At 47.6% G+C, this 11,319-nt stretch overlaps 1 protein-coding gene and 1 long non-coding RNA gene across 2 annotated transcripts; one reads left to right on the top strand and one right to left on the bottom strand.

Annotated features, from left to right (window-relative positions):
- The first annotated feature begins 2,622 nt into the window (after positions 1 to 2,622).
- On the top strand, positions 2,623 to 5,431 carry LOC124686569. The gene is made up of 6 exons (XR_006997861.1): positions 2,623 to 3,034; positions 3,419 to 3,505; positions 3,608 to 3,772; positions 4,042 to 4,172; positions 4,327 to 4,454; positions 5,358 to 5,431. It is a non-coding gene; the product is annotated as an uncharacterized LOC124686569 (long non-coding RNA).
- A 3,855-nt stretch (positions 5,432 to 9,286) lies between these two features.
- LOC124686568 lies at positions 9,287 to 10,490 on the bottom strand. The gene is made up of 3 exons (XM_047220496.1): positions 10,286 to 10,490; positions 9,539 to 9,717; positions 9,287 to 9,434 (listed from the first exon to the last, which is right to left on the bottom strand). The coding sequence occupies exons 1-3, from the start codon at positions 10,300 to 10,302 to the stop codon at positions 9,295 to 9,297; spliced, it is 336 nt and encodes a 111-aa protein (XP_047076452.1). The 5' UTR covers positions 10,303 to 10,490; the 3' UTR covers positions 9,287 to 9,294.
- Positions 10,491 to 11,319: the final 829 nt, after the last annotated feature.

The raw sequence follows: 11,319 nt of genomic DNA, 5'->3' as shown, positions 1-11,319 counted from the left end.
AGGGTAGAGTGGTTGCGCGATAAAAGTTGGGCTGGTGTACACTTATACGCAGTGCTCCTTTTTAAAACCATTTTTCCCACAACACCTTGGTTGTTCAACAAACAGCCATACACCACTTTTCCGATCATCTTTACCAAGATCCTTTGCTTTCTTAAACCATACGCTTGGGTTAACTCACCCAAGGTTTTCATAAAACATTTACAACAAGGTAAGCCTTGAGGGGTTCCCAACCTATAGTTTCATGAGTTGAACTAGAATTGCACTATGGCCGAGATGAGAGTCATCTTGCCATAGAAGGTATAAAGGGGTAATGGGTGGATCATACTCGCTTAAGATAAGCATGTATGATGACAACACAAAGAGGATTATACTTTCATATTTGTGGTACAAACTATAAAATTTGGATAGTGGAGAATCACTACCCAACCAACTCTCCAATAGGGTACCCGGCATACTCCTCTCAAGTTGATAATTACACCAACATCATGACATTGATACCTCTAAAATACAAAAGTTGTGAGTGTGGTGTAAGTTACTATCTTGAGAGGGAAGATGCTCAAGTTGAGCATACAAGATGACCAAGTGGAATAGCACGACCATGATACCATGCATCCCATAATCACAACGACAATAGTGGAGTATCACCACTAGGGAGTACCCCACTAGCAACCATACATAGATGACAATAGTAAAGAGAACAACACACATAGAATTAAGGTGCTTTGGATATCAACAAATGACATCCAACTAGACACCGAATCAGAGATCAAAAGATGGCTTGCCTTGGCTTATTTGTCCCTGTACGTCTTCAACTCCATCAATATAAGAATTCCATCAACATATAAAGAATCCTTGTCCAATCCACTTCTTCTTCTTCTCCGGAATTGTTCGCATCTATCGCCGGAAAATATAAAAGAAACACAATCAATCACATTGCTCCAAACATAACAAGCATGCAACATTCAACAATCAATAGCTAACCACTTTACTAAGGGCTAACATACAAAAGACTTATAGGTACTACAAAGCAACTAAAAGAAAACCCCATTTATTTACCTAGTGAAGGTATGAGAGTGCCACGACTTAGCAATTGCCTCTCTAGGTATCACCATGGCACAACTAAGTATCCCCTGGTAGATAACATCATAAAGAGGACAAGAGCATTAGTTTGGCATCACAAACATTCACAAAACATTTTCAAACATTTTTGGAAAAGTAGAAAACAGTTTTCCTAACATAATTTGTTCCCATAACACTACAACCAAAATAGGAAGCAAACCATAATCCACATCATTTGAAAACTCAAGCTAAACAAAAGAGCTAATGTTAAGTTGCAGAGGTTTTATTTTGCAAGCATAAAACAAGGGTTGCCCATCTCTACTAAAAAGAGTTGGTCAAGGGTTTTAAATAAACCGAAAAGTTTTGCTTCAACAATGCATGTCACACATAAACATTACTAACAGTAACAAATATGTATGAACAGAGACTAATAATATTTTTCCTATATAGCCAGTACTAATACAAGACTAACCCAATTGGAATCACCCAAAAATATTAAACCTACAATTTTAGGAATTTCTTTGAATCTGACTGTACGGAAAACAAGATCTGTAAGCCATAAATCGTAGAAAAATCCTAAAAATATGAGGCCACTGGCATTTGAAAGGTATTTAAACATAGATGCATACACAATTGGATTTGGGTTCAAATTGTTTCTGAAACTCTCACAAATGGATTGACAAGATTACTGCATGTCTGTACCATTTGCTTCACCTCTGGAGTTACAGAATAGATAAAGGTTTGAAACTTGTTTGAGATGATTAAGAAAACATTCAGTAATCCTACAGAAGTGGAATCACTCAATTAGGTTCAAAAATGGATTTTTGATGAATTAAAAGCTAACAGCCATGTCTGCAGAACATACATAACAAGTTTAATTCATCAAAAATCATACACAAATCATCTAACGTTGTATATGATGCCCCACATAGGGGACTTCACAACGATTTGAGCCTCGTAGCCGTTGGATCTTGTTTGGTGGTGGATCTCGTCCGTCCATTTTTTCACTCTAGAGTAGTCCAGGACGAGGCCCTCTCGCGAACCCGTTTTTTATCCATGGGTCATGTGGCCCGCCCGGCCCGGCGTCGTCGCGCACATGCTCCTCCTCCTCTCCCTCGCGCAGCTGCCTCCCGCCGCCACCCCGCGCCGCCTCTCCCCTTCTCCTCCCGTCGCGCCGCCCCTTCCCTCGCCTGCGCATGGCAGCGCCGCCGTCCACCGTCGCCTCGCGCTCCCAGCCCCGTCGTCGCCGTCGCCTCGCGCCCCCAGCCCCGCCGCTAGCTCGCTCAGCCGCCACATCCCGCGCCATCTCCGCCCCCACGCCGCTCGTCGGAGGCCGGCGCGGGCGATGGGCGGCCGGCCGACCTATGGAAGGGGCCGCCGGCGCGCCGCCTCGCCACTCGAGCAGCAGCACACGATGGTATGGAGCGGCTAGGAGGAGCTTATGCGTGGCGGCAAGAGGAGGGCAGGGCGTCGGATCGAGATCGTCCTCTGCGGAGCTGTGTTCCGCAGGGCAAGAGGAGGCGCCACCACTCCCCACACCTTCTCCTCCGGCGGCAAGGCAGCGCCGTCATCTTCATCGCCCCTCCATCTCCTTCCCCACCCTTCTCCGCCGGTAGCAGGAAGATGCTGCGGGAGCAACACCCTCGTCCTTGCGGAGTGCAGCGGTTGCCGCCGAGATGGAATCGCCGTCGTCCTCAGCGGAGAGGAGCGCGAGCCACTGCCAAGCGGCTCCAGAGAGACATGCCGAGCCAAGGCCACCAGCTCCTCCCGCAGCTCCACAGGCAAAACAGGGGTCTGCCTGTTCACGACGCCCAGTCGCTCGAGCTCTGCCCCGACTGCTTCTGCTGAGATGGAGACGAGCACGGCATGTCGAGGTCCCAGAGGTGTGATGACAGAACCATTTCCCCAGCGTTCTCTATCAAGCCAAAGCCTGCATCTACTACCTTGAGAGCAACACCCAACCTTCTGCAACAAGGTGAGCAAAGATTCATAGAAACTGTTTCATGCCTCAAGTTTGGTTTACAAGAAGAAATCGCTCATTTTGTTAAATACCTGAATATTTATTCCTTAACGTGTCTTGTTGTTTAGTAGAAAGAAAAGAACAATTTTTTCCAGTGATTAAGATGTAGAGAAAGTTGTCTCTAAAATATTTATCTTGAAATGGATACTTTGGATACAGATGATTAATGCTTGAATTGGCATGTGGTCTTCTTTTAGCCTCCAAATTATTTAGGATTCGTACATTAAGATCTGTACCTACTGCTTCCAGAAAAGATGTGCTCTATTTATTTTCACTATTCATATGCTCCCCTTGCTGTAGAGATTTTACTTTCATCTCTATTTGTGCACCCATTAACAGGTTGAACTTATAGGGCAGTTAGCCACATTGTTCATACCTCAGTAACTATCATCACCTCCTGCCCAGCTGTGTTGAGATTGAATACAGGTATCAGTGGATGGGGTTGCTCACCTCACTCTGTCATTTTATAATTTGGCATCCACTATTTACTCCTGTCTTTCCTCGTCATCCTTTTCATTTCTTGTGCAGGTCGATCGGGTCTTATTGGTAAGCAGCGGCTTGCCTCGCTGCATATGGATCAACAACTTACGACACCCAACTTCCAACCTTGGATCTAATGACTTGATGACAAATTGTTTGTTGTAGAACACTCCGGTACTGCATTCTCACTTTGCACCACCGTGTCGGCCAAAGGTAATAGACTCAATCTTCTATTTGTTATATGGGATGCATTTATGAGTTAGGATTTCACATACGTGCTAATATATGGGATGCATTTATGGGTTAGGCCTGCAAAAGAAATACCAATGCTATTTTTTTTTTCACCGGAAAAACAAATATTTACATAGTTGCCACCTAGGACTTTCATAGCTTTGTGCATACGTCTGGTAGTGAGCTGAGATTGGCCGCTCATGTATTTTTTGCTTACTAAATAATGGATGAAATAAAATCTTTGCCAACAGAGACAACCAAATATCGAAGCGCATACATTATACTGTACCAGACAATGCAAAGGTGTGAAGTTCCCTTGTGCTCAATGGCAACACAGAGCTTCTAGGCCTGACTTGTCATTCTTCCTGCAGCATGATTTGAGGTTTGTCTCCGAGCATTCATCTTCTCTGAGCTTTCCCTTTTGTCACTGTATTATTTTTTGTGGAAATTAAGAGGACCAGATTCATTATGTAATCATAGACTTTGCAGCATGTGAACCAAATGTTTTTTCCAACTAACGTTTTTATTTACATCAGGTTCAAATCTTCGATTCACGTAATATACTCCTTAGTTAAGCGTACTGATGGTGGTTTGGATTAGATCAGGTAGCTGTTGGCACCCATGAGGCTTCCAGAACAAACTGAATTTAATGTGTTGTCTCTAGGTGAGGTGCTCTTATGATTTTCCTATTTTCCTTTGGCATTTCTTTACTGGGCACTCCAATTTTTCAAATTCTTTATCTGATGATGCTTTTGGTGCCTTTAGATATATTTTGGAGTGATAATCATATCTTATCCTCGAGATGTGGAATGCTCTCTGTTATGCAGTTCAAATCTGAAACTCTATATTGTACTTCTCTCTCTAGCTAAAAGTTACAGATTGCACGACACTTCTCGCCTTTCATAAACTCCTATCAGTAATTACACATGAAATATTACTGGGAATGTTACTATTTCTTGCTGCAAACTGGTATGGGGTTTAGTTATGTAGCACCTGCAATCTGCTTGAAAAAATGTGTGTATAACCTGAAGCGTGACCATAGAGTGATAAAAAAATGTAGGATATACCAAAAAAATGGCCAGGCCTCAATAGAGTGACAAAATAGCCGTAGAATTACTGGCTTACATGCTAATCAATGAATAAGTACGTAAGTATGTTTGGTGACTTGGTGATTCCTTTGTTTAGTAAACCGTAGTACTGTAGTAGACATTTTTCTTTGATGGCTACAGTTCTTTTGAGGAAGTTATTTCATTGGGAACATTCCTTTTTAGCGAGATGAGTAATTTCTGATTTTATGGGATATTTCTTAAAAAAAACCGCGAGGTCAAGAGATAACACTTCCCATATGCTCTGTTTCCTTTACCCTCCATCAACAGTCTCATGGCGTGATTGTAATTTGTAAATCAATCTTCCTTTTGTTAATGTTATTCTACGGTTTTGTCATCCAACATATGATCTTCTGTGTAAACATATATATCACTCTGTTTTGAAATAATAATTGTTGGTACCGAATGTCTCAAATATTGGATCTCAGTATTTTAGGGGAATTGATGATATTTTACACCAGGTGACACAGTTTATGCCATGAGTGTATCAAAAACAAACTATGGGCAATTGATGTGGCTAGCAGAAGATAGTAGGCAGTAAGCACATTTTTCTCTCTTTGATCTTTTGTTTTTCTATCAGCGAAGTAGTCGCAAAGTCCCAGGAATAATTTGCTATCGTGTTTTAAGAGATGCTCGTGCAGACTTGTACATCAATTAATGCAAGGTAGAAACCTTTTGGTAGCACTTATATAGCAGAGTACACGAGATATAATCCATAACAAATAGTAGGCTAAGCAGCCCAGGGCACATACAATCAACACTCGACTTAACAGATGAAGATAGAAACAGTAGCATATATACATGTCCGCTAGCGGAAATGTGGTTTGGCTCCCGGGTGCATCTACACTCGCACCCTGGACCAACCATGCCTGGACAGATGGAAGCCCATGTGTGTATATTCGTGAGTATTGGAGGCAGTATCTGGATTAATAAACAGTGCCCAGGCCCACTAACCAGCACAGTTGAATACGTTGCAGTCCTCAACATATTGACGGTACATATGGCCGGCTGACGACTTCGACCGTACACCCACCGTCTTGGACCGCACATGTTCGCGGCCCAACGGCGCGATGCCTGGTACCACGCGTGGAGTAACGCATGGCTTTGTCTTTTTCATCCATACCGAGGGATTGGCTGCTCATGCTACACCCCTGCATCGCCTAGGATTGGGAAACTGCTCGTCTAGCTCTCTCTTCACACAATCCTTATTGTCTATCTGAATGAACACCCCATATGCTTCTCTAAGCCTGGAAGCTGAACGCAAAGTCCGTACACCTACAGCAAAGGTTAGAGCATCTCCAGTCGCGTCCCCCAAAGGGCGTCGGATCGAGCATTTGGGGGACGTGTTTTGTTCGTGCCGCGTTTGGGGGACGTCGCTCCCCAGCCGCGTTCCCCAAACGCCGTCCCCAATCAGAAATTCAAATAGATGCATTCAAAAGAGATCGTTCCCGCCGATTCGTCGCGATCAGAGTAGCGGCGATCGATCAAAGTACTGGGCGCGCGATCATATTACAGACCGGTGGTGCATGCAAATTAGAAGAAGGGGTTGGTCGACGGCGTCGTGTCCTGAGTCGACGCAGGCCCGTCGAGCACGACGACCTCGTCGCGATCTGCACTGTTCCTGTGCATGGTGCGTCTGCTTCGTCGCCGACGCGGAGGCCGACGCAGGTGTAGCAGTAGAAGACGCGTCAGCCTGCTCTTGCTGCGCTGCCGCTGCCGCCGATGCCGATGCCAGGGCCGCCGCGTCCGCCGCCGCCATTTTGGCTTCGATCTCGTCGAGGATCTGGCCTTTGAAGAAGTTGTGCGCCGCTCGCGTCCGGGGAGACATTCCCTCTGTCGACGTTCTCAGCAGGGACATGTCGTCCCTGCGTTTCTTGAGCTCCAGCTTCTCCTCTTGCCTCTTGAGCAGCTCGGCCCACCTTTGGTCGGCCTTCTTGTCGCGGGAGATAAAGGTCGAGGAGACGTCGGCGAGGCATTTCGTGATCGACGCCTGCGTCTTCTTAGACGACGCAGCGTCGGCCAAGGCGGCCTTGGCAGCCTTGTTGCCAGTAGGACGCCCTGTCGAAGTTGCCAGCGGCGCGTCCAGATCAATGGCGTCCTTCCCCTTGGACAGCGACAGGCGCGTCAGCCGCCATTTCTCATTCACTTTGAGCTTGCCATAGCAATGCATCAGCGCGAACGGCTTGTGACCTTCCGAGTTCTTGGCGTACATTTCCATGGCCCGATCAAACTAACCAAAGGAAGCAGAGTCATTTCATCGAACACAATGTGGGCGCTACGGATTATGGAAGAAACAGTCGTACCAGTTGGGCGACGTCGGCGCCGCTGTCGCCTCTGGTCTCTAAGTCCTGATGGTACCCATGGAAGGAGTTCACCGACGCCTGGATGATGGCCCATCGCGTCGACATTGCCTTTTGGCTCCTCTTCATTGTCACTTTCTGGTAGTCGCTGTTGATGAGCTTGCGCTCATCGAACTCGGTCTTGATCCTCGCCCAATACTTCCCGCCTTTTTGGTTGGCGCCGATGATGGAGTCATGGCTCACCGTCGCCCACGACTCGCACAGGCAAAGATCTTCCAGAGGCGTCCACTTCGGGCCTCGTGTGCCCGACGCCTTCTTCTTCTTATTCTTCTTCGTCCTCACGCCGTCCGCGTCTACCTCCACGAGATCATCGTCACCGGCACCCTCGTCGTCCTCTTCGTCGCCGCCCTCTTCGTCCTCATCGTCGTCCTCCTCGTCGTCCTCCACCCCCTCCTCTTCCTCGTCGTCCTCCTCAACCCCGTCGTCCTCCTCAGCACCGGCGCCGTCGTATTCGAGCGGACCCCTGCGGCCGGTGAAAGGGTCGCCGTCCGGACCGGGGCCTGGCTCGCGCTGCTCGTACGCCGGGGAGTAGAGGTTGTTGGGGTTGAAGCCGCCGTGCGTCAGCGCATCCTGGTAGTGCGGCGACAAGTTAGGCGTCACGCACCCGGGAGTGGCGGAGGGGCCGTCGTTGTAGAAGGCGGCTTGCGACGGAGAGATCACTCCGGGAACGTACACCGGCATGGACGTACTCCATGGGCTCGCGTTGGTGGCGGCGATACACCCGGCCATTACGTGCTGGTGCTGGCGCGCCGCCTGAGCCTTCTTCTCCAGCTCCACCGCCCTCCAGTCCTTTCCGCTCCGCCGTCGATAGCTTCCGGCGCAGTGCAATCTTGCTGCCATTCATCGTCGGTCATTCCTTCAGGCTTCTTCTTCGCAGCCGGCGCCTTCCGCAGCTTCGCGAACGGCGCTTTCGCCCCTATCGTCGCATTGCCCGGCGGCTTCTTGGCCGCTTTCTTCGCCATCTTTTTGGGGGCTGTCGGCGGCGCCATGGAATGGGGAGAGGGTAGCGGCGACGGGTGGACGGCGGGAGGGAGAAAGAAATCGGCGGGATAGGAGAAATGAATCGGCGGCGGGATGTGTTTTGGGAGGCCTGTGCGCGGCGGTATAGGCGCGATTTGGCGGGAGCGGCGGGATTTGGCGGGAGTGTGAGACGAATTTTCCCTGTGCCGCTGACGCGTTGGCCCCGCGCCTCCTCGCCTCTCATTTCGTTGTGTCCGGCGTCCCCGGAGCGTCCCCTGTGGGACGGGGACGGGCTCGGGGCGCCGGACACCGTATGGGGCCGCGCCGGACAAAAATGGGCTTTGGGGGACGCGGCTGGAACGCTTTTTTTGTCCGGCGCGCCCCAAATCCCTTTGGGGGACGGTTTGGGGGACGCGACTGGAGATGCTCTTAGAAGCACAACTTTCAGACAGTGAGCAGCAACTAGCCGTATCAGATTCAGAGTCACTCAACTGGAAAGTTTTTTCACCACCACATAGTAATGTCATTAACACTTGCATACCAGTTATAGTGCCGACTGCCGAGGCTCCAACTGGACGATGCCCCTGGATATGTCGCCACTCGCGGTACCTGCTGAATACGCATTATAACATAGCATTAAGAATTATCGAACTCTCACCCTTTGCATCCCAGGTATATACTCAAATTCATGAATTACCAGCTGCTGATGCACAACGATGAATTGTACTGGTCGTCTTTGCACTCCCGTCACTATGTCCTCCTTGATATGCAAACTGTATACCATTGTCAGAATTACAAGAATTTAGGAACACACTATCATAATTATGCATAGCTAAACCCATTACCGCTGCCCGATTAGGTACCTGCCGAGTTCCTCACGATCAGCTGACTCATTGACAAGCAATTTTTCGACAAAAAGTAGGCATCATTAGATTACTGAATTCGCACACCCCACAACATAAAACACAGGTCTCCGAAAATTGAGATTCCTACCCCTCATGCTAGACTGGCACCAGATGCAAAACGAACTCTCTTTGGTGCATTCAAAGGTAAACCAGCGTGATCTCGTTTATTTCTCCTATCTCGGATAGGCGTGGATGACTGGACGGGTTTGGCAACACCGTTTCAGCCGCTGGAGCATCTGGCATGTCATCGTCCATTTCTGGCACTTCAGGTTCCTCGATATTATCTGTGCCATCAGGCACAACAGCTCCACCACTGGCAACACACAGTTTTCTGAATTAAAATTATGCATACCCCTTAATTTTTCCATTATAGGGAATACGAACACAAGGTGTGCTACAAACAGAAGGAGAACTCACCCACTGAAAATTTTGGAGCACCTTTTCCATTTTTTTCTGGAACCCCTGCAAATACGTAATTCTGATTCCGTTCAGCCAATGTCAAAAGTATTTTTGTGTCCGTTCCATAGATGCTCTTGCAGCGGCAACCATTGTGTCTCCATGGCGCCATGTCCGCTGGTGCCTGACCCACCTTTACCCTGCACAGGTTCGCAACATCAACCATTGGTTAGTTACAGCTACAGAACACTCATACTAATTCTGATCGTCATTTCGCCTTTTTACACACAACTGCACAAACTGATAACTGTTGGCAACCTGCTAGCGAGGGCTGCAAATTCATGCTATCTCTGTATGTGTAAATTCTACCTTATCATCACTGCCACTTATCTGCATCTAGTTCACTCAACAACTGAACAATTTACAGGAATGGGTACCTCAGCAGTTCACAACCTGCCTCAGATTCTTGCCATTTCCAGATAAATTTGAACTTTAACTACAACGCACAACCCCCTCTAATATTCATTAACTTCACACCAGTGCATCATTCACAATAACAATTCTTCTTTACCTGACGATGCACGATCAGTCGTTACTCAAATCGACATGATTTTACTTTTTCTGCTAGGCTGATTTTCATGTGTTGCTTACACCAGTCGACCAAACTCAGATTTCTGGGTTGCTTTTTATATGTTATATCCACCCGCAAAAAAAGACTGACATTTTCCAAAATTTCAGAAATTGCGAATATGCTTCCTAGTTTTTTACCTCTTGGCGCAGTCCATCAATGTCTGATTCACGGTGCACTGAGTTCAATTGGCCTGCCGTCCTCTTCTTCATCGCCGGCACCTGCTAGCGCTTGCAAGATGCCCGCCACGGATGGATCTGACTTCAACCGACCCGACATGGCTGCACGCACCGTCTTCCACCACTGCATCACGGATGGATCTGCACCCTCGTAGATTGGCGCACAGCAATGGCAGAAATACGCCGTCATAATTGGGGGCAAAATTCTCACCCATAGTTTCCAATCGAGGAAAATCGCATGCACTAACTCCAGGGGAAATCCATAGCAGCGCCGGTGAAGTACCGTTGTGTCTCACCGGCGTCAGACGAGTCGCCGGAATCGGACTGGGGAACCGATGATGTGCTGCTAGAGTCGTGTGGCCAGTGGCCTGCTCTGTTTCTGTACCATGTTGGTCCATGTAATCATGCCCTTCTTGTTCCGCGGGTACAGGTCGGCAGTGCCACTCCTCCGTCAAACTCAACCCTCGCTGCGTACAGCGGGGTACGAGCGTATCCCTATTTTTCTGCTGATTGGGTGTCAGAGTATTGTCCTGGGTACACCAATCTTGGAGCACTTTCTGATGGTCCAGATGTCAGGAGCAACTACACCCGGGAGCCAAAACTGCATCCCCGTCCGCTAGCTGGAATACAAATATGAACATGGTCATGATTATTAACATTATACTGGCAACTCCCGCGAGCGCATGCTCCTCCTCGAACGGTAAAATCATTTAAAATGTTTAAAAATTAAAAGATAATCATATTTTTACAAAAAATGTCCCTTGTTTCATCTGAATGGAAGGTTTTGAAAGAAATATATTGTACCCCGGAGAAAACATAAAGATGGGTGCCCCGAAACTGCAATTTTGGAAACATAAATATTTTTCACTAAAGTTTCCATGTACACAGATGACAATGGATATACTTCTATGTTGCTCTGTTGTTTAGAATTTCGTTTTTTTTCTAAAATTTAGCTCCAGCAGTAGTAAATCAAGTTGCTGTTCTAGCAGAAAACA

Source organism: Lolium rigidum, chromosome 2, assembly GCF_022539505.1.
Source record: "Lolium rigidum isolate FL_2022 chromosome 2, APGP_CSIRO_Lrig_0.1, whole genome shotgun sequence".
Taxonomy (NCBI): Eukaryota; Viridiplantae; Streptophyta; class Magnoliopsida; order Poales; family Poaceae; genus Lolium; species Lolium rigidum.
The sequence above is the reverse complement of the archived record's forward strand: the minus strand, read 5'-3'. Positions and strand labels throughout refer to the sequence as shown.

Coding starts and splice junctions, on each gene's coding strand:
- LOC124686568 (XM_047220496.1), bottom strand. Junction 9,435..9,538: donor TGCTCCAAAATTTTCAGTGG/GTGAGTTCTCCT, acceptor GTGTGTTGCCAG/TGGTGGAGCTGTTGTGCCTG.